The 27,485-nt window shown below is 40.5% G+C and overlaps 2 protein-coding genes across 2 annotated transcripts in view; both read right to left on the bottom strand.

Annotated features, from left to right (window-relative positions):
• LOC307265456 (early estrogen-induced gene 1 protein-like) overlaps nt 1–21,975 on the bottom strand; it is a 28,600-nt gene extending 6,625 nt beyond the window's left edge. The window contains exons 1-7 of the mRNA XM_080047201.1: nt 21,840–21,975; nt 21,186–21,508; nt 3,723–3,843; nt 3,219–3,248; nt 1,602–1,718; nt 1,411–1,457; nt 1,126–1,289 (exon numbers count right to left, since the gene is read on the bottom strand). Coding sequence (XP_079903327.1) covers nt 1,126–1,289; nt 1,411–1,457; nt 1,602–1,718; nt 3,219–3,248; nt 3,723–3,843; nt 21,186–21,361 — 655 coding nt within the window. The 5' untranslated portion in view covers nt 21,362–21,508; nt 21,840–21,975. The remainder of the gene's footprint in view (nt 1–1,125; nt 1,290–1,410; nt 1,458–1,601; nt 1,719–3,218; nt 3,249–3,722; nt 3,844–21,185; nt 21,509–21,839) is intronic.
• Nucleotides 21,976–23,542: 1,567 nt separating this feature from the next.
• Nucleotides 23,543–24,892, bottom strand: LOC307265524 (glyceraldehyde-3-phosphate dehydrogenase-like). The gene has a single exon (XM_080047276.1). It carries the CDS (start codon nt 24,828–24,830, stop codon nt 23,829–23,831), a length of 1,002 nt encoding a protein of 333 aa, XP_079903402.1. The 5' UTR covers nt 24,831–24,892; the 3' UTR covers nt 23,543–23,828.
• Nucleotides 24,893–27,485: the final 2,593 nt, after the last annotated feature.

Below are 27,485 nucleotides of genomic sequence, written 5' to 3'. Positions count from 1 at the left end.
ATTGGTGAAATCTGAGAACGAAGAATCAACACAATTATCTTAAAGGAATACTTCACCCATACGGAACCAGCGTTCTATCATTATAAAATAACTATTATAATATAATGAATGAGGTTTTTCTTCCCTCAGTCTTCCCTTAGTCTTCCCTTGGCCCAGCTGTCCTGTTATTCCTGACCCTTACTGTGATGTCACAGTAAGGAAACTGTAGGGTTAGACAGTGAGACCATAAAACACTCTTTCTGCCTTTTCTCAGGCTAAGATGATCCGATTTCAATTTTTTTTGCACATTTATACTAAATAGGATCTCCGAGTTCAATACACCTTCATATTCCAACCGGTGAAGTAGGCCTTTAAAGGTATATTTAAATGACCAATGAAACTGCTGAGCGAGAGAGATCGCAAGATGGCGCTGTACGATGAGTCAATCAGTGGAAGAGGTTACATGTTCTCTTACACTATTACACAGGGTAACTTTAAACTCCCACGCTTGAAAACATATCTGCGTTTAGAAAATTAAAAATGAAAGTATTTTAACAGGTAGTTTAAATGCAGGAAACACTGTAGGGGAAGATGTATGTGTATTTGGACACTTCTATTATCATGACAGACCACAGTTGGTCTGTCTGGTATCACTGTTGAACCTTATGTTCACCCACAAAATAAATAAAAAAATCGTTTCAGAAACCTTTAGAAACTCTACTTTAGTGAGTAAGTGCACACAGAAGATGTGACATCTATTTGCTTATTAGACTACAACGTTTAGAGAGAGGGTCTAAAATGTTCCTTTTTAAAACCCAAACAAAAAAATTATAATAATCCCGACCATTGTTTTCTAAAAGAAATGACATAAGTGATTGAATGGACCACATGCACTAGTTGTAAAAGAGTATGTTGGTTAGAGACGACACAGGGAGCAATGATACCGAGTAGTGGGGTTCCATCCTGTTTATGTTGTTGTTGTGTCTTGTTTAATTGTATTTTCTTTTAACATTGATGTCAGGGGACTACACATGAAAAATTGCCTTTTGGCTAATTCTGGCATTTTTAACCCATGTGTGATCATGTGTGTTATTCATTTGCACTGTCCCCTTCTTAAATAAACTGAACTGAATTGAATTGAGTTACCCGAGCTTCGTACTGACGACTGTTTGGGTTTGTTGATGCGAGTAGGACGCTCCAGAACGTTAGCTAGCGGCTGCGCTGTGGCGTCAGTGCTCTCCCCCTTACAGTCCAGCTGCAGGGTGGGGTCCTCCGTACCCATGGAGACAGATTTGGCCGTGCTGGGAGGCCTGATGTGGTTAAAGACACAGGCACAAAACATGATGAGTATTATTACCAAAAAGTTACCACATTCTGGGGGGAGCTTGTACCAATCCCTCTCATCAAAAGCCCTGACAGAGAGGAACTCACGTTTTAAAGCAGGGATCCCCAGACAGGAGAGTCATCCCGATTGTTACCTATAAAAGAAAATCACAGACGTGTTACTAAACCTCAGTGCCGATCTGCTCAGTGTGTGTGTGTGTGTGTGTGTGTGTGTGTGTGTGTGTGTGTGTGTGTGTGTGTGTGTGTGTGTGTGTGTGTGTGTGTGTGTTTTGCCATGCCTTGAGGATAGAGTTGTCCTGTCGAGTGTTTTTGGTGTCGTAGCCCTCCAGAAGGCAGCAGCGGTTTGTGGAGCCTGAACCAGCGAACTCTGCAATGTTCAGATCAGCAAAACCTAGCTGGAGACATCATACAACAGAGAGTGAGAGCGTTAAAGGGTGGAGAGTGGAAGGTTATATACAGATATAGAATAATGTCTAGAACCTGGTACACTCAAGCCCCAACCACAGCGAGTTCTACCAGCATCCAATGAGGAAGTGACAAACATTGCAGTAGCACCGGGTGGCCACTAGGGGGTGGTACCAAAAGTGAGCAATTGTTTGTTGACTCACTTGTTAAACAGGCCGTTTTCAGTCCTATTAAACCTATTTACGTCCTGGTTTAAAAAAACATTCTAGTCTGTATGTTTAGGTCATATCTCCATGACAACACTGAGGGGGGAGAATATTTTTCTACCAGGCTACTTTTTATTCTATTGGAGGTTAAAATGCATGAATAATTAGGGACGCGATCTCTTGAGTGACAGCTATCCGCCCGTTGTCCCTCACTTCACCTCGGAGGTATACGTCAGCTAGATGGGCGTATCTCCCTCCCCCCGACGTCACATCGATTCCCTTTTTCGGCAAGAGGAGTGAGGAGGAGTAAAAATCTCACACGATGGCGAGGAGCATAAGCCAGGAGAATTGGATGCAGTCTGAATAACTGAGGTCAGCCCGGATGCTACATCCATTTTATATACTATCTATGGGTAACACTTCACAGAGAGAGATCAGAAACAGTTGGACGGTTCTCCTTGCTAGTACATGTTCTTCCATCGTTTTGTGTAGGACCCTTTTTCGTTCTGTCTTTATACTGTACGTGACTCCTGTGAATAACCCTCAATCAGTCCTCCTGCTCATGTGAAGAAGTGAATGAGGTTTTTCATGACTCTTTAACCATTCCTTCCAAGCCAGTTCAAAAAGCCAAAATACAGGACAGGCGACCATGATATTTCCTTTAGCTCATCCATGCTCAAACCATTTTTTTATTCTGTACATTCAACCAGCTTTCCTCTTAGTGCTATTCTCAGGACAAAAACAAATAAAATCAGTTGAAGAAATATGATTGGAGTAGCCTACTGTATTTTGGTAGTGAGGGATAACAGTGATTGAGAAGGATGAAATGATCCCTACAATCAGGGAATGACATGACAAAATTCTGTAACCTTATGTGACCTTCTATGTTATTATGTTACATTCTCTCACACACACACACACACACACACACACACACACACACACACACACACACACACACACACACACACACACACACACACACACACACACACACACACACACACACACACACACACACACACACACACACACACACACACACACACAGAGTAGTAAACACAGTGTTATTGGTTACTGGCTACTTCACAGTCATTACTCTGACTGTGTCACATGCTCCCTGTTACAAAGCCCCGTCATTATGTCGACATGGTTGCCATTTTAAAACCTATGTTTTACCATCACTGACACTGTATAAGTCTGTCATATAGAGGGACTTTATGAGTTTACAGGTCAAACCGGTAGGGTAAGGGGTGAGTTACAATCATTGGAAAATAGACGTACCTTTGAGAAGGCCTTTCCTCCTTTGAGCTCCTGTGAACACAGAGAGACGGTGAAGGAGCAAACTGCTACTGTGTATGTCAGCCTGCTAACACCCTCTGTACACTCATATCCACAAACATATTATATCACATAAGGAAGCCATGTGTAACCTGAAGTTAAACCTTGTTATAGGTGCTGTGGCCCAAACCCACACTGCGTTCCAATCACCATACTTCCCTGCTATTTAGTATGGTACAGAAAGATTTAGGATGTCCCAATACATGTGGTCGGACGCAGCATGCTGAAAAATACCCAGATGCCCAACTACAACCGGTCCGGTTGTATCAAGTTATGATGAAATTGACTTAAGTTAAAGTATGTCCCTATTGTGTGCCTACTGCATGCTAACAACATACTTATGTATTATCAGCTGTAATATGTAGAATAGTAAAAAGAAAGTATGTGATTTGGAATGTAAGGCAAGTATACTAAAATAACTGTAGTTTGTAGGGAATTGTATTTTACCTTGCGTACAGAGACCCTGCAGATACAGGGGTCCAACACTCCTGTGATTGAATTGGCACTCATTTTACACACAAAGGAGAACTTCTTCCTCCATCGAACACAGTTCTGCTGCACCTCCTCCCTACACACACACACACACACACACACACACACACACACACACACACACACACACACACACACACACACACACACACACACACACACACACACACACACACACACACACACACACACACACACACACACACACACACACACACACACACACACACACACACACACACACACAGAGAAACAGGTTTGTTATTTTAAGGGATAACATAGTGACAATTTACTAAAACAATACGCAAGATGTTGATAGACATGTGAGTAAACTCCCAAACAGGTAGCTGGCCTGTGTTTGCTTTAATCAGACAGGATTATTCACAAAAGGCTAATGGCCGTTTGAATAATGGTGTCAATGGTAAACTAATGGCATTCCTCCACAGGCAATGTGTAGTCCATCTGAGCCTTAGGGAACCTAGCTTCACTGTGGTTACAGGGAACTGTAGTTGTGCCACCGTTTTGCCTCATTCAAGGGTGAACTGATTTAATTTTTGAGGTCATGGGTCCAAAGGTCAATGCCACTGTGACCTCAGGCCTCTTGAACGCTATCCCTGCGTTCCAATCCCCATGCTTCCCTACTATTTAGTATGCCAGAAAAAGATTTAGGATGTCCCAATACATGCAAGTATGCTGAAAATAAATAAATGTCCCACTAACTCCAATAGCATTTTGGAGTATTCGTCTTTATTCTTGACATTTCTTGACATAATGAAAAAAAATCTTCCTTATCTGATTTTTTTTCTCTCCTGTGGCCCTAAAACTCTTCTGTACTTTAGTATGTAGTGTAGTCAAAAGATAAAGTATGTGATTTGGAACACGCAGGGAATGTCTCAACAACACTTTGAGGGACTTTCTTCAATTTTTCCACTCTGACTCAAAGATGAACTGATTTGATTTTGGAGGTCAAATGTTACTGTGACCTTAAACATTGTGGTCTAGTAGAGTTTTACCTTCTTTAAAGCATAGCCTACCACCACTGGACTTTTCACTTTTCTGCAATTGTATGTATCACAGAGACATATAACCACCAGGCGCTTGTCCTAGTATTTTGTGTTGTTTTATTGATTCCTGCTGCTGATGATTAAATTTTTTTTTTACCAGTGAATCAGTGGTGGGGAAATGCAATGATTAGCTCTGTTAGAGAGGGGTTAATACATTCAGGGCTAGACAAAAATGTTAAACAGAGCAGGAAGAAGTGGATGCTAAATGAGCAGTCTCACTATGGAGAGAGAGAGACGTGTGTCCTATTAGTTGAAAGCTTCACATATCATTAGCCTCATAGCATAATTGCCTAAATCATATTTACTCTACTCTATGCTATTATGCTATTAGGCTAACGAAAAGTAGATGTAGATGTAGAATAGAGTAGATGTAGAGTAAAAGTAGAGTAGAGTAAATATGATTTAGGCAATTATGCTATGAGCCTACCGATATGGACAATCAAATTTATTTAAATATACTATATGTTACCCTGAAGTCTAAACATAGGAAATGGAATTAGAACTGTTAGAAGTCCCTGCCTGCCTTTCCTCAGAAATGAAAAAAATAAAGTCCAGATGGTCCACATGATGTCATCCGGGTCTGTTGAGGGGTTTTCCACTCACACAGATTGAAAACAGATTTGGTGTTTATTTCTCACACGTATCTCAGTGTCCATGAACAGACTGGCTCTGATGTCACAGAGGAGATGATACCTATATGCTGCAGGGTGCTTTATCACTGCATGTGCATGCTATGTAGGGTAGAGGGTTTCTTTATGCACATATGCATAGCATCCAGTATTAGGTATACGTTACTCATTGGTCTACCATCCAAATGCAAGAAAGAGTATTTGCACCAAAACACTTCAGAAATGATCATCCATATATCTTATCAATAACTTATACACTTGATTCCAGTCAATACTTTATAGCCGTGGCACAGACATCCATTGTATTTAACAAAACACTGGTTGAGTTTAAGTATGGTTCAGGCGTTCTTTAGAAACTGGTTCATTTTTCTTAATCACATCATGAAAAGTTGTGTTAGGGTTTGTTAAGATGCTGTATGCATGAGACACATTTGAAGAGATAACGCTTTGCCCCGTGAGTAATTCCAACAACACTGTCAGTGCATCTACAGTACATGAGGTAAGGCTTTGGTGATCACGCACGGATTTTATACCTTCAGCTGTACGTCCAGGTTTTTCTCTTTGCAGTAGAATCAACAACTGAAAAATTGCTTGGGCTCTTCTTGGGATTTCTCTGAGCTCCTGCGCCAGTGTCGAGGGGGATACACACCAGTTTGTAGACACTACAGTACTGAGAAATACAGAGGGAGTTTTGTGGAGATGATAGGAATAATTCATTAATAATTAAAAACATATGATAATTACTGGCTTTATCTATGTGTTACAGTGAGGGCTTTTTGTCATTCAGATATTGACGTAATAGTTTGCCACATATTTAGACAATGCTGGAGGCATTTCTCTTTTGATATTATGCATCATGGTGTACAAGATGAGCGGAGTCACTGTGTTGGGAGGAACGCTCTATTGAAGATCAAGTTCTCTTAGTAGCTTGGGCATTCAAACGCTCCCTGCGTTCCGAATCGCATACTTTCTACTATTTAGTATGGTAGAAAAAAGATTTAGTATGTCCCGATTCTTGTGGCCATGTCTACTACATCCGGCCAAGATTTTTAGTGTTGAAAACAGCATCCTATTTGGGCGATAATCCAGTGCGAACTTGAAGTGACGTCACATCGACGGAGCCTCCATATAAAAACAAACGGGGATGCGATGGATGCAAGATCAAGGCACAATGTTATGATGGAATAAATAAGTAAAAGTATGTCCCACTCCAAATAGTATGCCTACTGCATCCTAACTAGATTCTTTTTATGGCCAGATGTAGTATGTCGAATAGAAAAAAGAAAGAGTATGCGATTCGGAACGCAGGGACAGTCAGAGACCCTGTTTCCACCTGGCATCAATATGTGGTTCTGAGGAATCCGATCGTTATATGTAAATGTAATATGCTTGTTCACACCTGGCCTTAACAATGCGTCTTCTATGCGCGTTTGCGATCCGGATTCGAATTCCCCGCGCTGTATGGAAATCAGCTCGTACATCATTTCCGCTTATAGGCTACTGTTGTTTTTAATCGGCGGGGGCAGCAGTGCCCCGCCCTTGCCTAGTCTGCCGGAAATAAAAGAAGAAGAAGAAGAAGTGTTGACCATCCACGACCATAGACATTATAAATCCCTTTATAATGTCTATGGTCACCTCGGCAAGAGTCTTGTGTTTTGGTGAAAATGTGAGCACAGCACTGTTTATTGTGTGGTGTTTTCCTCGTCAATAAATTAATCACTTGGTTACACTGTGTCCCACTGCGTAGCTGCCGCAGCCAGCACTGTTCGCTCACTGTCTCTATTATGAGTTGCACCGAGCCGTCTCTGTGTGTTTACGCCATAGATAGTAGTAGGCTAAATACACGCTCACAACAACACGGGGGGAATAAATAAAAAAGCGGCTGGTTTGACCGAGCAAAAACGTGAGACCGCTGGCTTGACCACAGTTGGTCGAAAGAATCATTTCCGCCTTGTGTAGTCACCTCGGCTAGAGTGAAGAGAGTCAGTGTGTTTTGGCGAAAATGTGAGCGCGGCACTGTTTATTGTGTGGTGTTTTTCCTCGTCATTAAATGAATCAGTTGGCTACACTGTGTCCCACTGCTACGATGTCACGAAGCTGCCGCAGCCAGAGCTGTTCGCTCACTGTCTCTATCAGTTGCACCGAGCCGTCTCTGTGCTCACAACAACACGGGGGGAATAAATAAAGAAGCGGCTGGTTTGACCAAGCAAAAACAAGAGACCGCTGGCTTGACCACAGTTGTTCCACTTGTTGACTTTATTATTTACCTGCAACGGTGCGCTTTTATGACGTGAATTGTCGCGTGAATGAGTACGCCTTTCCGCCCAGTCACTCGCCGCAGTTGAGTGGGCGGGGCCTAATGTGTATGAGATACGCATACGTGTTTCCACTGTTAATGGGTATGTGGATATGTGGTCTCAAACCACCTCCGAATGTGGATAATCTCAATGCGCATTCAATGCGCATTGAGCGTGTTTCCACCTGTAGTTAGCGCGATCGGATCCTAAAAACCACATATTAATGCCAGGTGGAAACAGGGTCAGAGTCTCAATTAAGGACCACCATGAGCACAATGGAGTGATGCTATAGCCCATCATTTAACAGCAATCCCTGTCTCCCATTTTATAAAGTATATACTGTAAGTACACACAAGCTGACAAGACTTCGAGTCGTTGTCTGTCTCATTTAGTTCCTATGCTGTATGCAAAACATTTCACTGGATATTGACAACCTTATTCATGCAGTTAGCATGCACATAGGAATGAACAGGATTATTCTTCTTGTTTAAATCTCTTATCCCCGGTCACTGCACAAGGGAGAAAAAAAACGCTATAAGCCTGATACAGTGGGGTTGCTCTTTAATGCTACAGCCTTTGGTTACTCATGTTGAGATGTTAACCTCCTCAATGAGCCATGCAACAGGCAGATTCCATACAGGATGTATTCAGTAAAATGATCACATTTGCATATGAGACGCATGTGTGCAAGGAAACATGCTTCCTGTAAATCTACTGTAATGAAACTTCACTGCTTCAATTACAAAAGTCTTTGTGTCTATCCAATAAATTGAATTGTTGATGAATTGTAATTATATACTGTATGTAACCATAACTACTGCATATGTAAATGTAACTACTGCATACAATCTCAGATGACAGTGATACATATCTGAACCATTATCTACAATACGGTTTTTTTTAAAGTGAGAAGCACAATTCTTTCCTCACGTTTCCTTGAGCAAGGCACTTAGCCTCAGAGTGGGAGGAGCTAGGACACATGAAAGGCCTATAGAAAAGAGAGAGTGTGCTTTTTCTTCCCCTCGTTTGTGGAATTTCTACGGCCTCCCCGGGGGTGAAACATGGCTTCACTGGGCTTGTCCTCACTTGGTTTGGTTAAACTCAGATGTTATCAGCCCCTGGCCCGCTCACATGGCAGGAAACACTAGATGGGAATCATCCACAGCTCTGTACCGCGATTCAGTTACACAACACACACAGCCTGCTGCTTTGTTGATTACAGATAGTTCCACAGGCTTCTTCTGTGGAACGTGATGGGCAAACAAAATGCAGATTGTCACCCTATCACTACTGCAATAGACAACTCTTCGTACCATAATTCAAATGTTCATCATTTTCCGACGTTTGGAATACAACCCATCCAGGTTCTGCAATGTCCCTGTGCTGTACTAACAATGAAGCTACGTTGTAAATTACAGTTGCATTCACTTGATTTTGGCCACTTGAGCCGCCTTTCCACCACAGGAACTACTTCCCGGAACTAGGAAGCTTTGCAGGAACTCTGTGTGTTTCCACTGGAACCAGGGTCTAAACTGTAGTTGCTGGAACCTTTCTTACCCCAGAAAAAGATCCTGCTCGGGGGGGAGGACTTTACAAAGGTTCAGGAACCTTTGGGGGCGGGGCTGCAGTGCTGAAGAATTCTGATTGGTGGAGTTGCCTGCTCGCAGCTTTTCGCCCGCGATGTTTAAATCTCCGTTTAGCGAGCGTCTCATTTCCTGGTTTGAATTTAATCTGTTTGTGATGTAATAAAAAGCGAACAGCATCATCATCACACATCATGCATCTGCTGCGCTTGTGTCTGTGAACATGTTAACATTATAGCAGCTGCTTGTACAGTCTATAGAGCAGCCGCAAAGCGCTGTCTCGCCATTTATTTTTCTCCACTAAAATATAGAGAGAAATCAGAAACTTTTACTGCTTCTCCATACATCAGTGGCCTGATGCATTAACCTCCCTGGGAGCAGTAGATGGATGTACCTGGGTCCCTGGTTTCTGCCAGTTCTGAGCTGATGGCACTGCTGGATTTAGATTTATCTTCGGTTCATTAACTGCATTTTATCAATTTATGAAAATAAACTCATAAAAACTTCGGTTTTAGAAAGCATTCTTTGTTTCTTTCACACCTGCCTAAAACTTTTGCACAGTACTGGACATATTTAGTCTTTTTATGCAATCGACCATAAAAAACATGAGCCAGTACCTTGAGGCATTCTTTTCCCCAGATTAGCTTTACCATTAACCTTATCGCAGGGACCGTTTCGCTCTCCACTTATCTGAAGCGTGACCTCCTAAAGCATACAGGTCTCTTGAAACAACAAGCTGCGAGGGTGCCGGCCGCCTGGGAGGGGCACATAATGGTCAAACAGGTTCTGCCACTTCTTTTCTTACAGCTTAACTTCCCCGCCTTCACAAACATACCATTGTAAGTAGACACAAGCTGGATAGCTGGTCACAGTACACCAACAAAGTCCCAGTCTGACTCAGTGGCCGATATATGCTTTGTCATTTCAGTAGACATTGATTGCGGACTGAGAAAATGGCAATGTACGTGGACAACAGATGTAAGTCATGCTTGTCAATGTCAAGCAATATAAGAGTAAGAGAAAATAGTGTACATAAACACATACAATACTTTGTAGAAAAATATTATCCACCAAAATTAGACAATAGAAGATTGGAAAAGTCTTGCCTGGTAGAGTCAGAATTTGGCGTAAACAACATGAAATTATGGATCCATCCTGCCGTGCACCATCAACCATGCCACATTCAAAGTCGCTTAAACCCCTTTTCTTCCCCATTCTGATGCTCGGTTTGAACTTCAGCACGTTGTCTCGACCACGTCAACATGCTTAAATGCATTGAGTTGCTGCCATGGGATTGGCTGATTAGCTATTTGTTTTTACAATCAATTGAACAGGGGAACCTAATAAAGTGGCCGGTGTATACATGATCGTAAGGTTGACACAATTTGAATTGAAGTGTCCTTTCGGATTCCATTCCAGTGGATAAAATATCCTGTAGGAGCCCTTGAGTTTGCCTTTGCTTTCACTTTAAATGCATCACATCATGGTGCTCACTGGTGTCTTTGTAACACTGTCTTTAAACAACAACAATGAAGATAAATAAGAACATTTGATCCCACATATTCACCGTGCTACGTGAAGTTATTTTTTTCTTCATGTCTGGGATGTTTTTCTGTTAGTATTACTGACCATTCCTACAGAACATGTTGAACAGGTTTCATCATAATATGACAGCTGTGATTGATGATACCTTTGTAGAATGTGTAAAGTCTAATCTTACCACACCTGACACTGAATAGTTAAAGCAGTAAAAAGCATTCTGAATAGTATGGAAGTACGGGGATTGGAACGCAGGGCCTATTTCTAGTCTTAGCAGACAGGAGACTGTGAGCAACGTCACTGGTTAGAGACCAGCAGATTCAGACTGGTTACACTTCCCCTTTTTCAAGAGTAATAGTGCAACTTGAAACTGCTTCTAAACCAAATTCCTTCATTTAAAAGCCAAAAAACCAAAACCACTGTGCAAAGCTGCCAACCACAGTAACACTACAGGGCACAACACGGACCAGCAATGTCACATGGCCAATCCAGACCAATGCTGTAACAAGAGCATCAGAGTGAACGAGCATGAATGAATGAATGAATGAATGAAATAAAAGCAGGAATCCTGAGGATAAGGTCAATGTGACATAACCACAGAAACACTGCTCCTTATGTTAAGTTCAGTGAATCGAGGTCCTTGTTGAACATGAACAGTTCAAGGAAACACAATAAGAACAAGATCTATACTTAGATTAAAGGATGTCAACACGTACATGTACAGTCAAAACGGAAATGATTCATCCCCCTGGCAAATTTAGACTTAAAGTTACTTTTATGAAACCAGCAAGCTTTTTTTTTTTGTTGCATTTTTATGCTTTATTGATGAAATAAATGGGTGAAATGGGGCAGAGAGGGGAGTGACATTGTTACTAGAATTATTTCATCAAACTACCCAAGTATTTGAATAATTGAAACTGAGTCAGGCCTTCTTGAAAGCAGGTGAATTTACTTGCAAACAGCAGCAAGGGTCAAACAACAATGTACCACAAATGGGCTTACATGATTGAATACATCGAATGAACAGTGTACAGAGATTATATGCAAGAGAAGTTGGTGTGTGCGCAAACACATACTAGGTTTGGTGTGTCCAGCCCGTTTTGCTGGCGAAAGCAGAAATGTTTTAATTAGGCATACATTCCCAGAAATTCATCTCAGCTGGTGTTATCCTTCATACAATGTCTGATAACAGAATATGGGGAGTTTAGGGAGTCTTTTCTTATTGTGCACATGAATGCGTCATACCTCTGTATGGGCCAAAATCTTATTAGGCAGTTTCTTTTTCAAGGCTAAACAACAAACTTGTAGCAAAACACTTTGGAGTTCTTAATCTACTGGGACAAAGTTCAATAGGCAGAAAGCATGTATTGTGCATTAAAATATTATACAATAAAGCAAACTAAATTCTGTTAACATTCCACCCTTTTTATAATATTTAATGCAACTTTTTGCAACACTTCAAAGCAAAAGGGCAAAGCATATGAGTAAATATATTTCATTCAAGCAGAATAATATCAAGTACATCAACATCACAGTTGTGAAAATGCAAGTTTGTGTACTGGTGCAACAGTCTATGTACAGTTTCAGAGAGGACAGTTTTTTGCAGAAGCCAGGGAACAGGAACCAGGATCGTCTTGATGGTCAACAAGTCCTTTTTGTGGCATTTTGACGTAAAGTGTCCTTCATATCACAGTCACTGGGGGAATGGTTATGTAGGATATTACCATAACCGATTCAGATTGTTCCTCAGTGTCCAATTGTCCTTATTGAAGCATGTCAGCTTCGTCTTCTCCTTGCATCTGAAACAGAATGAATTTGAGCAGTAACATGTTCTCAAAAGAAATGCTCATCATTCTGCCAGGGTTGTTTCTAAAATATCATCCTATCCATTTTGCTTGCTCTAGATGTCACAATTAACGCACAACAACATTTTAGGATAGGTTTGATTTCATTCTTCCACATGGTTGTCTGTGTTTGGGCAGCATTCAAGCACACACAGGCAGTCAGTGAGACAGGCCCTCCCTTTTCTGCATGGGACTGAATCACACACACACCACATTCCTGAGAAGCTCTCTACTTCTCCAAATCTGACATGGTGTTATAGTTTGTTCTTCAAATAACACATTATGATCACATTTTCAGCATAAAAATCCCCTTTAACTTGTAATTCAAATCAAAAGCATTGAACAAGTCTTTTCAGTGAACATTTTCATAAAAAGAACACAAAAGGACGCTTTTTTTAAGTTTATGCTGGGACTTCAAATGATTGACTGCACCTTTAATCTTTAAGGTTCACTATGGGGCTGGAATTGGCAAGATATTCAGCTCTAAACTTTAAAGTGTTTAGCAATTTAGTCAGAACTCTGGTCATCTTTAGGAGACAAGCATTTTATAACCCATCATAACAGCATAACAATTGTATGCACACTTACAAAACCTTTTATCTCCCTTCCCCTACATACTTTTTCTTTCTTTATAACATCCATAAACAATCAGTTCCAAACAATCTTTTTCCTCTTACACTTTCAACAACATTCTCTTATTCATCTCCTTGGCCACCACCTTTCTCTTTACTGTTCTCGATGGGGGCTTGGATCAAATGTAAAGTCAGATATTTGATCATATGTAAGAGGGGCAGTTGCTTACAAGTATTTTTTTTTTTTTTTAAATGTAAAATCTAATCAATTTAACAGGACGAACACCCCTATTCCCTCCAATTGATTAACAAAATTCACCAATTTAAAACTAGAACACCCTATGTGATGTATTCTAAACAAAACTAATAAATCTACTCAGCAGATGTAGACTATCGACAAACATAACAAAACAAAACAAATCAGCTGTTAATATTCACCTGATTTCAAGAAAGCCCCGATTCGCTCAGGCTCCGGATTCCGTCACCCCCCCTCCGTCCAAGTCGAGTCTGCTGACGGCCTCTCCCTGTAGCAACGGGCTGGAGGTCTTCTGTGGAGAGTCCCAGACTCCCCCGTCTTCACGTGCAGGCTCTTCTTGTCCAGAGAAGAAGATGTCGGATCCGGCAACTCGAAGGACAGTCAGGCCTTCTTGAAAGCAGGTGAAATTTACTTGCAAACAGCATACAAGGGTCAAACAACAATGTACCTGGCTTGATACATGGTTGAATACATCGAATGAACAGTGTACAGAGATTATATGCAAGAGAAGGTGGTGTGTGCGCAAACACACACTAAGTTTGGTGTGTCCAGCCCTTATTTTGCTGGCGAAAGCAGAAATGTTCTCAATTAGGCAGATAACAGGGTATGGGAAATTTAGGGAGTCTTTTCTCCTCAACTACTGTGCATGAATGCGTCATACCTCTGTATGGGCCAAAATCTTCTTCAAGGCTAAACAACAAACTTGTAGCAAAACACTTTGGAGTTCTCAGGTTCTGGGACAAAGTTCAATAGGCAGAAAGCATGTATTGTGCATTAAAATATTATACAATAAAGCAAATTAAATTCTGTTAACAGACATGCATTCATCTTTAGCAATGAGCTCCAACTCTTTCAGTTTGGAGGGTCTCACTGCCATAACCCTGATCTTTAGCTCCCTCCATTGATTCTCAATTGAATTAAAAAGTCAGGTCTCTGGCTGGGCCACTGTAAAACGCTAATGTGTTTGTCCGCTAACCATTTCTTCACCACTTTTGCTTTGTGTTTTGGGTCGTTGTCGTATTATTAAAAAAATACAATAAGTTCTGCATAGTGGGAAACATATGAGGACGTGGTCGGAAGCCAAAAGTTACACCTGTACTGGCCAGGAGGATAGTGAGAGAGGTGAACAATAATCCTAGGATCACCACCAAGGCCATCCTGGTTAATGTTGGCTCTGCTGGAGGAAACGTCTCATGGCAGACAATCCAACGGATACTGCACACTGCTGGGATTCTTGGACGCAGAACAAGGAGGATACCACTTCTCCAGATAAGGCACACAAAAGCCCACTTTGCAAATGCTCACCTGGACAAAGAAGGAGACTTCTGGTCTTTTGTTTTATGGTCAGATGAAACTAAATTTAATTGTTTGGCCACAATGATGTGTCCTTCATTTGGCATGAAAAAGGAGAAGCCTTCATCCGTAAGAACACCATACCCACTGTCAAACATGGTGGTGGGAACCTAATGCTTTGGGGTTTTTGTTTCAGCCAATGGACCGGGGAACCTAATCACAGTAAACGGCATCATGAAAAAAAACAATACATCAAGATTCTCAACAACATCAGGCAGTCTGCAGAGAAACTTGGCCTTGGGCACCATTGGACATTTCAGCAGGACAACGACCCAAAACACACAGCAAAAATGGTGAAGAAATGGTTAGCAGACAAACACATTAACGTTCTAAGGTGGCCAAACCAGAGTCCTGACATGAATCCAATTAAGAATCTGTGGAAGGAGCTAAAGATCATGGTGATGGCAAGAAGTACCTCCAACCTGAAAGAGTTGGAGCTCATTGCCAAAGATGAATGGGCAAAAGTACCAGTGGAGAGATGCAAAAAGCTGGTCAGCAATTATAGGAAGAGTTTGATTGCTGTAATAGCCAATAAAGGCTTTTCTATTGACTATTGAGAAGGGTATGAATAATGTTGGACATGCAAATTTTTGTTCAAATGTAAATAAAAGCTGAAAAATATTTTTTTTCCCACAATGATGCCTCTTGTACATCGTCTTATTATATTTTGGGAGAAGCCTGTGTCATTTCCAATCAAGAAAAAGCTTGCTGGTTTCAAAAAAGTAACTTTAAGTCAAAATTTGCCAGGGGTATGAATCATTTCAGTTTTGACTGTATGTTTTTATATTGGGCTAGTTTCTTTCACCAACTGAGTTGAGCATGAAAGTCTGGAGGTTGAAAATGTTCAGGCTTCGTGACATTGAAATTTGAGGTTCTGGTGAATAACAAGTCAACGGCCACCCTAGCTTCCCCTTAAAAAGCCCTAAATGTTTTAGGGCCGAAATACATTACTGATCTGCTGATACGTTATGAACCGTCCGGAGCCCTTAGGTCGTCTGGGACAGGTCTACTTACAGTCCTCAGAGTTAGGACTAAACAAGGAGAAGCAACTTTCAGTTTTAATGCTCCACATATCTCAAACAAACTCCCAGAAAACTTGAGGTCTGCTGCAACCCTCAGTTCTTTTAAATCAAGTCTGAAGACTTTTCTGTTTCCATTTGAACCTGCAATTGTATCGTATTTAAATGTTCTATTTCTACTCATTAGCTTTTAAATGTTTTATTTCTGTTAATTCGCTTTTCTAATGTGTATTATGTATTCTAATCTTGCCCCTGTAAAGCACTTTGAATGGCCTTTTGTCTGAATTGTGCTATAGAAATAAACTTGCCTTGCCTTAAAGGCCACATATTGCTAGGCTCATTTTCAGGTTGAAAATTGTAATTTTGGTTTCTACTAGAAACTGTTCTCAAGGTGTATTTCAATCTGGGTTGTGTTTTAAGACTGTATCGTAACATGCTTTTTAAAAAGAAGAAAGAAAGAAGTGTTCGGAGAAGAGATATAATAATATACCCTGCGTTCCAATCCCCATACTTCCATACTATTTAGTATACCAGAAAAAGATTTAGGATGTCCCAATACATGCATGTTAATTGTAGTATGCCAAAACTACTTAGATGCCCCACTAACTTCAATTGCATGTTGGAGTATTCGTCTTCATTCTAGACATGTCTTGACATAATGAAAAAAAATCTTCCTTATCTGATTTTTTTCTCTCTCCTGTGGCACTAAAACTCTTCTGTACTTTAGTATGTAGTGTAGTAGAAAGAAAAAGTATGTGATTTGGAACACAGGGATAGTCAGTGACAGTGGTGTTGTGCTGTGCAGCTGGAGTTCTTTATTCAACCTCTCTCAGCTGTTTGCTTGTGTGTTGTTGTGTAACAGCGCCTGATGTCGTGGGCGACGCCTGTGTGTTCTATTGAATTAAGTATGAGAGAGGAATTTGCTCCTAAGTGTTGCTCTCAATGCATCTCTGGCTTATGAAGTGTCATGACATTCAGAATGCCTGCCTCAGTCAGTACAAATTGATAACTCATTTCATTCTCAGTTGAAGAAAGTGTGGGCTTTTTTGTTTGTAAACTGTCTACAAAATGATTTCTATGTAACAAAAAGATGTGCTTTAATGCTGGAGTATGGTGTCGGACAGAGGGCAAACATGAATATTATAATAGAATATTGACTTTATGTCATCAGCTGTAAACTTTTTATTAGACCTAACTTGTCTATTCACCCCCTTCATTTAACATAACAGCCTTCCAAAAAAAAACGAAGGCACTTTACCACCAACGCAACGATTACTTTATGAGATTACAGAGATGAGATTATTTCCAATCAGGAATTCATCAGAGAATCATCCAGAGCAATGAGTCCATGGTTACACATTGAGCAATTAATGGCACAACTAACACTTTCCTCAATGCCTTCAACTAAAAATGGCCCCGTTATTGAAAAAATCTGAGTTGGTATGAAGAACTCAACAAATGGAAGGATGTACTGTACGTAATTTGCTTTGGTAAAAGTAATATTGGGTCTTCATAGAACATGAAAAAACAAGCCCTACAAAGAAACCCCAAAGATATACATATGATGTGTAACAGAATGAACTACTATTGGCCACTTTCCATTATGATTAGCGCTCGCTATAGGAATGTTGAATATCACACTGAAAGTTTTCTGAGTAATGAGCATTTTAATAGAAATGTACAGTGGACCTATATGTAACCGTCAGCCATAAATACCATGGGGCCAGATATCTAAATCAATGTGGAACCTGGCAAGCGTGCACAAGCCTCATTGCTACTCCCACTTTAATAATAAAGTCTGCCAGAATACCATTTTCAGTTGTTTGCTCCAAATTATGTTATCTTTATTTGCAACCTAACTGTTGCTGTTTAATCTCTTTATGTTGCGGCTTCCCAAACCCGCCGTAACACCGTCAATGATTCAGTCATATTGAAACAGACTCACAAATGTAAAAGTCATCTACAGGGGAATAATGGCTCCAATGAGAGGAAAAGAACAATTCAGAAATTTAGAAATCATTAAAAAATGTGTTAAATGATATACAGTACATTGACTGACATTCAACAGAACACAGTCAGAAGAGCAAACTAATGTGTGACTCTACGTTAAACTACATGTGCACCTCATCTTATTGTGAGTGTGCAATTTTTCATCACATTGCACATTTCATTTTAACTTATCTATTTTTTACTTTCTATTCTATTTCATATACTGTTTTATATTGCACAGGAAATTCCTTTGCTCTACTTAGTATTTAGAATTTATCTTATGTAAATATTGTTTATGTTGTCTTATTTAACTCTATAACTGCACATTGTCCAGAGTTAAACACCATTTGGATTCTGATGTATGTCTTGCATATATCAGAACTGACAGTAAAATACTTAAGACTTTGACTTGAGCTATCTCAGCTTAAAGCTGTGTGAAGACATGCTGTCTGTGGGTGAGAGTGTGTGTGACGTGCACACACACTCTCACCCACATTCTTCCTTTGGGAAAAAGGCCCCCGCTGGTCTTCACTATAACTGAGTGAGAATATTTGCATGGAGGAAAAAGTGCTGACGCAGAACAATATCTGTGAGGTGTCTGTTACTTTAGCACTGTGACACCCATAGATCTGAGTGGTTACAAAGAATTGGCTCTGCTTGGTTATCTGTCTATGAACTGTTGATCCTCATGCAGACTGCTCCTGTGTCCTCCATAGAGGCTTACTATATAAAGGTGACAGTGTTTCAACCTTTCATATTCTAAGTCCTTTTCTAAAAGCTATTTTAATTATGAAAACATTTTTTTTTTCATTTGTTTGCTGTTTGTCTCAACCTCTATCTGTTGGCTTTTACCATTTCAGTGTATTGTTCTATTATGTTTTTAAACCGATCGCTTTCCAAAGAAAGAACCACACCTCATGTTTGAGCATGATTTTATGCAATTTACTACAATTCCCACTAATGCTAATGCTAATAATAATAATAATAATAATAATAATAATAATAATAATAATAATAATAATAATAATAATAATAATAATAATAATAATAATAATAATAATAATAATAATAATAATAATAATGCCAGAAAGCAACTGGCTTCCTTTCAATTCACCAGAACTTGCCTCGTTAGCTATGACGTCAAATCTGCTCAAAAAGAATAGTTCTAGATGTCCAGAAGTAGATCACATTTTCATTGTTTTTCCAAGGGGGAGATATGAAGCTTGGAGGGGGGGGGGGGGGAGTCTAATCGCCAAAGACTCTAATACCTTCAGCACATTTCAATAAATTAATTGTATAGCTAACTTTGGAGCAACTTAAATAAACTCAACCAGAAAGGCCAGTTCTACTCCACATATGAATACTAGTGGTTATAAAGGTATTCCGTCATATATTCCCTTGAGCTCTGATTGGAACAGAATACCTGTCTTCAAAGCAACCTTTTTCCAATTGGCGTTTCTAGGCCTACTGGACATGACAGGTCTGCTCTTCTTGTGATTACTCAGCTGTCAAAAAGTTAGGAAAAGCTACGTGTTCAAAAGAGGGCTGCCATATTTTCACTATAAATCAAGATGTATCTCTGTGCCTCTTTTAGGTACTTCGGTTGTATTTTCAAAACAATTCCATATACGTAGGTATTCCAACATTTTTATTGTTCCTATGTTTAGTTACAAGTTGAGGCTTTTGACATAAACTCAAACTCTTTCAAAAATATGTAAAGGAAAAAGGTTGAAAACAACTTGAAAAAAACAGAGCACCTGAGTTGAAAATCTAAGGCAAAGTTTGAGTTATTCAGTTTCTCAAAGTTAAGTTATTATTTGGTGTTGACTTGCATACTATCTATTGCAAGTACAAACGTGTCTGATGACCTATAGCTGTAGAGAAAAGAATGAAAACTGGGAAGGTACAAAGACAATGTGAAACAACGTGAACCATTATGGTATGCACTAAATGGGTTAAAACATGCACAGACGTTGGCGCGCTCCTTGGAAGGATTGTTTGTGATTCTTTGAACCTGTCATGGCACTTCCCCCCACAGTTTACTCATATTGAACCTCAAATGTAATGGAGCGAGTCTCACTGAAGTCATGCCAGTGAGGTGCACATACCAATGGCGTGTGTTGTGTGGGCCACCAGATTGCCTTTTTTTAAACTGGTATGAAAACTGCTACTTGCAAATAATCAAAGGCTCAGATCATCAAAAACCATCAAAAAGTCTGCCTTCACACTGACACAATACAGTACAGAAATGATATGCGATAATACAACAGCAACTTGTTTTTTTACAAAGTCACCTAGTAACTGTAAATAGTCCACAAGCCTAACAGTGAACTGTTCTTTTTATTGGAACTTCTTTTTACCAAAGAAATAGTCCTATACGTATGGTCCCCTATTTAGCTTTGGTGAACTGACTCTGCAGAGGTCTGGCTGGCTGTTAAAGGTCACATGTTATGCTAACTTTCTATCTTAAATGCTTATTACATCATCATGAGGGGAGAGAAATCTGACTTAGGGTTTTTTGAACACGGGTTTTCAGAAAGGTGGAGGTGGAGAACAAGAGAGAGGGTTTGTTTTTTTCTCATTCTTTGGGAGTCTCTAGTCACATTGGTGGACCCATATTAATGTAGAAAAAAAACGTGGAAAAGTACATTTTGCATAATAGGTGACTTTTAAGAGACGCATGTGGCCAGTTTGAATCCTACAAAGGAAATTGAATGATTTTTGTTTTCCTCAACATCTTTGCCCCATAGTCCTTGTGCAAACCCCTTCACCTCAACACACTCATATAGGGGCTCAGTAGAAGGCTGTGTTCTAATGCTTGGCCGGCCCTCACCGTGTGAATGTATGCCAGGGTGGAGCTGAGAAAACACCCAGAAGGCAGCTTTCCCAGGAGACATAAGGGTGAAATAATAACACATGGTGCACCGAAAGGTTACACCATGTGCAAAGACAGGCAGTTTCATACCAGTTTTACAGCCATCATGACCATAATGCACTCTGGCCCTTATCTGAGGTTGGAGAACTACCAACAAACATAGGCTTATGTCAACTATCCACTCCTTTGTAGCAGCGAGTGTGTACATGATCTATTTGTATAAACAGCAATGTGTCAACTATTGAATAGAAAATAATCTGATTGGACTGTCTGTGAATGAAAAAGTCAAGTGGACTAGAAGCAGATAATATATAACCACAACATGTGTATGGCATGCATTAGCAGGTTTCAGTGGGCTTGGAAGAACAAGGAAGTGCCCAGTTGTTCTCTTCACATACCTGGATGACAACATGGCAAAGTCCCCGCCGTCTATCAGCCGGATCTTGCAGAAAAGCACTCCGTTGACGAAAGGCACCGCCGTCAGCTCGCACAGTGTGAACTGCACTTGGAACTTGAACTTCTTCTTTTTCATCAAGAAAGACATGGTGCCCAGCTGCTGCAGTGTGCTGCCCATAGTAGGCTATGATGGACAACCGAATGAATGGAAACTAGACTAAATGAAATACATATAGGCTACTGCTGGATGTGTCTTTAATGGGTGGGTGATGATAAAATCCTTCTTTTCTCACAGGTTTGTCATTTCTGAAGAATGGTTTCAGACCTGCCATTGGACAGAAGAAGAAAAAAACACAATTTAAAGTTATTTTTGCAACAATGACAGTTGTTGAAATAATGTGGTGTGTGTATATTTGTTTCTATCTCACATTACAGATAGAAGTCAACACCTCCTCCATAGGCTACTATATTACAGTTGTGACTAAATAGATTGGTGTGTTTTCCAATAGCTTCACAGGCTGTCTCTAAACGATTGATGCCTATGTGGACTCGCTCCCCAGTTCAGACAGCTGCCACGCAAACACTGAAAACACTTGGCGACGACTCAATATAAAACACTTTCTGTCGCCCGTAAAAACTCTCCAGGCCAACCTTACCGTTCCGTCGCCGGTCTGATGCGCCTCATTCTCGGTGAAACAGTGCAGCTGTGTACCGCTGCTGCATGGAACCACCGGACTTAGTTGTTGGCAGTTTTTTTTTCAGCTTGGGTGCATCCTCCTCCACAACTTTTCCCTCTCTCTCTCTCTCTCTTCAGTAGAGTTTTAGCAGTCAGTCAGTCAGCGCGGCTCCTGCGTGACGAGGCAGCTTAGGGACCGTCCACAAAGTGCGAGCAGAAGTGTGGAGAAAGGAGGAGGGTCGACAAATATGGAAATCTGTTATAGGCTATGTGTAGCCTATTTCTGTCATTTATGTAGGCCTACATATAATGTAAGACCCAAATGTGAAATATAGATAGATAGATAGATAGATAGATAGATAGATAGATAGATAGATAGATAGATAGATAGATAGATAGATAGATAGATAGATAGATAGATAGATAGATAGATAGATAGATAGATAGATAGATAGATAGATAGATAGATAGATAGATAGATAGATAGATGGATAGAAAAAATCCCTGTTTCTGCAATATCTGGTGAGAAGAATTATGATTTCATAGACATTAATCAAAAATCAATGTTTCTTGCAGCAGTGAAAGAGAGTGAAATGATAGAGAGTGTTCTTGAATGTAAAAACTAAACTTCAACTGACCATAATGACTGTATATGGTTTATATATTTAAAAAACAACTGTATTGTCTGGAGGACATCTCTACTGATGCTAACACTGCCATCGGTGTTTGAGTGTGTGTATAAAATGTGTGTTAAGATATGTAAAGCGCTTTGGAAGCGCATTGTGAAGCGCCTTGTGACCCTGGTCTGTGAAGGGCGCTCTATAAATAAAGCTAACTTACTTACTTACTTACTTACTTACTTACTAACACAATGGTTGTTTTGGCAGATTTGACATGTTATGGCACGAAGGAAGCAAAGTGTGATTTCCTTTTTGCAGATATTATGTTTCTGTTGTTATTCAAATGATTTCTTCAATATGCAAATCTCAACCAAAGATTGGAAAGATTTCAGAAATGTACAGTCATACCAACCCTTTCAATTGACTTCTATTGTACAGTATGGTCTGTTCTGAGCTGAGCTGAAGAGGAGACAGACTTAGAGCTATCAGGTTGATAGGAGGAGGAGGGTCAGATAGAGAGGCTAAAGGTCAGAGGAGGATCCATCAGTTTTTAAGGAGGCTGAGCAGGGACAAAGTGACAGCAACCACTGTCCATTATCAACAAGAGGCAATGTATAGGCCAGGGCTCTGAAGACTATTGATATTGTAGTGTCTAGAAAGTGAAATGAATTAATTAACGTACGACGATAAGACATGGTTCCAGTTATACCAATGCAATAATTCAAGAAAAGATTCCTAGATAAGGCAGTAAAAAAAGATGGTTTGGTGTTCAGATTTGTTTTCCTTCATCTTACTGTTTTCAAATGCTCATGAAAATGAAAGAGATTTGAGGAGAAATCAATGCACAGGCAAATGCACACAGCATCATGACATTCTGTGACCAAACAAGACCCAAAGTCCTACAAGGAACAGACCATTAGAAAAAAACACAAAACAAAGCTTTTACCAATCATCTAAATATCTTAAATGCCAAACCTTTGTCTCAAAGTTGCATTAATTAATTTGGTCACTTGGGGGCAGAAGAACTTCACAACAAGCCTGGACAAACTGGACAAATCATCACTTTTTTTAAATATTTTTTATTTTTTGTGCTTCAGACAGACAAAGACTCTCACACGAGAACAGATCAGGGAATTGAACAAATAAGGAAAAGTGATTGGTCACCAATTTAAAACTTTTTTCCCCCTCCCATTTGCTGTCTGAAGGATCTTCCCTCTGGCATGTAAATGGGGGTAGACTGTCTGGTGGCGCCAGAGTCAAACATAATACAAACAACCAGATTGTACATGTATGACTGGGGAGCGTGTTGGATGGGGCAGAGTGCAGTGATGAACTATTGGCTGCTTGGTTTACTCCTTGCTGGCCATGTGGACCATCAGGTCGATGACACGGGTGCTGTATGCAAACTCATTGTCGTACCATGTGACCAGCTTGACGAAGTGGTCGTTGAGAGCGATGCCAGCGCCGGCATCAAAGATGGAGGAGCGAACGTCGCCGTTGAAGTCTGAAGAGACGACATGGTGCTCGGTGTATCCCAGAATGCCCTTCATGGCTCCATCAGCTGCGGCTTTCACAACCTTCTTGATGGCGTCGTATGAGGCGGGTTTCTCCAGGCGGACTGTCAGGTCGACCACTGACACGTTGGGGGTGGGGACACGGAAGGCCATGCCGGTCAGCTTGCCGTTGAGCTCGGGGATGACCTTGCCGACAGCCTTGGCGGCGCCAGTAGAAGCGGGGATGATGTTCTGGCTGGCACCGCGGCCGTCTCTCCACAGCTTGCCGGAGGGCCCGTCAACAGTCTTCTGGGTGGCGGTGATGGCATGAACTGTGCTCATCAGGCCCTCAACGATGCCGAAGTTGTCATTGATGACCTTGGCCAGGGGAGCCAGGCAGTTGGTTGTGCAGGAAGCGTTGCTGACAACTGGGAGGGTGTTGGTGTACTTCTCATGGTTGACGCCCATGACGAACATGGGTGCATCAGCGCTGGGAGCAGAGATGATGACTCTCTTGGCACCACCCTTCAAGTGAGCGGAGGCCTTCTCGATAGTGGTGAACACACCAGTGGACTCAACCACGTACGTGGCACCAGCGTCTCCCCATTTGATCTTAGCGGGGTCCTTCTCATGGAACACGGAAATTTTGTGTCCATCGATGACCAGCTTGCCACCCTCCATGGAGACCTGGCCATGGAAGCGGCCGTGGGTGGAGTCATACTTGAACATGTAGACCATGTACTCCAGGTCGATGAAGGGATCATTGATGGCCACGATCTCCACCTTCTTGGAGTGGAAGGCGGCGCGGGTCACCAGACGACCGATGCGGCCGAATCCATTGATGCCAACTTTAACCATCTTTGCCTTGGGGTTGATCTAGTCCTGGTGTGTGAGATGCCTCAATCTGTCTTGCGACTGCGGGTGTGAGTGGGGAAGAGCAAAGTTTAGTGTGGTGCTTTTATAGAGTAACCAGAGTTTAAGCCACGCCCCTACCCACTGCTCCTTGACCCGCCACCCTTTGAATGTCAAGGTTGTCTGGCCTTTAGAGAGACCTGCAAGCTGGCCTCTGACACTTAACTTCATCTGAGTCGAATAGCCTAATGGTTTTCTCTTATCATCCCATTTATGTTGCTATTTATGGGCCTGGAGCTATAGATTTGTATTATTTTCTGCAGAAGTTCCAGCATTATCGAGGCCTTTCCTGACGGCACATGAATGTCGATAAAACTGTATGTATGTTCTTTTCAATATCTGCAAACAGCGATTCAGATCCAGACGTAACAGTAGAAGGGAGAAGACTTCTAAGTGGTCCAAGAGTTCAAATACCTGGGAACATTAATAGATTCTAAGCTCACTTTTAAAACACAAGTTATATAAGTCCTAAAAAACCTATTCCAATTTCAGACACATCAGGAATGATTTAACTGCAGAACCCTCAAAGTTGTACCTTCATGCTATGATTCTCTCGCATATTACAGTTTTTCTCAGTCGCTTTGGTGCTTTTCTCACATCACTATTAACATATGCACAGCAGTTAGTGCATTTCTCAAAACAATTAGTGCAAAACTGCAAAACCTAGTGGATAACCTGCAAAAGTACGTCACTTGCTCAAAATGGATAGTCTATTCCTCAAAAGCAAGTATTCATATCATTGAAACTGCCAGTGTCATCAAAATGAGAAGTCTTGACACCATCGTTTATGAACAAGATAGTCAAATGGCTTTGTCATGTTTTCACTATGACAGTTTATTCTCTTAGTGTTTTCCAATGCAAAAAAAAAGAACTCGTGACACTACCTGAAAATGCTCAAGACAGCACTATACACTACTTGTACAGCCATTTGAAAACTACAGTAAAGTTACACATTGCTGTAGTTAGGGGAGTAAGTGAGTACAAGACACTGAATACGTATGTTTCAAATTTTTACTGTATATGCTCTTTGTAATTCTACAGCATTGTGCAAAAGAAAAATACACTTCAGTCACTCATTTAGAACAAACATAAAAAAACACCCTTTTGGTAGAGCTGTGCACAAATGTGAACAATATAACTGAACATATATAGGTAAATCATTCTGGCACATCCAGACATTCCTGTCTGTCTGGCCACGTATTTTCATCTACATCACAACGGATATTATCCCTTGCAATGCAGCGAGGAAAGTCATTGGTTACAATTAATACTTCACACACCTCCTCGTGAGTGAAAGCTGAAGTCCACCTGAGAGCAATTGTTCAATTTAGGAGACATTTCCAGGAAAAAATTATAAAGAAAGGTATAAAATTTGCTTGACAGAATTTGATAACTAGTTCAACAATTTTGTATGTAATGACTCAAGCAATGAAATGAAGACTATTAGTTTTATTGGGAACGACTATTCAGCATCCATAAGTATAGTTCATTTTGACTGACATGACATAAGCAAATGACAATGTTATAAAACAGCAGAGAATTGTATGAAAGCAACTGATACATGTCCAAAAGCATTTGCAATTTGTTCAGAGGAAGGAGATATTGCTACTATGATGTGCTCAAATGACTAAATGTTGCGGAGGTTGAACTAATAGTTATGAGAATTTTCATTCTGATCTGAGAAAAGCACCAAAGCAACTGAGAAAAACTGTAATGACTGTCTTACCAGCTGGATGACAGGCATTGAAAACGCTAGATTAAAAAATCAAATTCATATCACCATTGTAAAAATCTTGATGACATATGATTTGTTAAACTGGGAAAACATGATTGACTTTGTAGACATTTTACTCAAGGAATTTGTTTAACAAAATATAAACTCTTCCACCAGAGCATCCACAAGAGAGGGGATTGTAAAATACCATATAGAAAAAGCTATTTTGGGCAGTCAGCCTTTTCCTATCGAGCAGCACAAACTTGGAATACCATACCCACAGAACTAAGGAACATCACATCACTCAAATCCTTCTCAAAATCTATATAACACTGGTTACTGGTAAATCAAATATGCGTCCATAATAATCTGGGATAGTGTGTTTGTCTTTGTGTTTTCTAGTTGTGTTTTTGTCTGTGTTTATGCTCCTTGTATGTGTGTATGAATGAATGAATGAATGAAAACCTTTATTTAAACAAACTCGAAAGGCATTGAGGTTCCCCTCATTTACAACGCCGACGAGCGCACAAGAAACACAACAACAACAATAACAACAGAGTGACAGAATAAAACAGAGAAACACAAAATCCTAGCAAGATAAAACAGATCAAAATAAATAAAGAATTACAATAAAAGAGCTTAAAAAATTAATTCAGTTAAAACAAATGCAGTGGTGATGGTGAAAATCAGAAATCATAGATTTAAAAGAAGAAAAAGTGGGGAGAATGGTCATATTGAAGTTGCTCTGAAGGGCATTCCAAGAGGTGGGGGCACTATAGCTAAAAGCAGTTGTTCCCAGCTTTGAATGAGCTCTAGGAACCTTTAAAAGCAGGTTATACTCCTTGACCGTCCACAAAGTGCGAGTAGAGGTGTTGAGAAAGGAGGAG

This window comes from Ammodytes marinus (genome assembly GCF_949987685.1).
Source record: "Ammodytes marinus genome assembly, chromosome: 18".
NCBI lineage: Eukaryota > Metazoa > Chordata > Actinopteri > Uranoscopiformes > Ammodytidae > Ammodytes > Ammodytes marinus.
The sequence above is the reverse complement of the archived record's forward strand: the minus strand, read 5'-3'. Positions and strand labels throughout refer to the sequence as shown.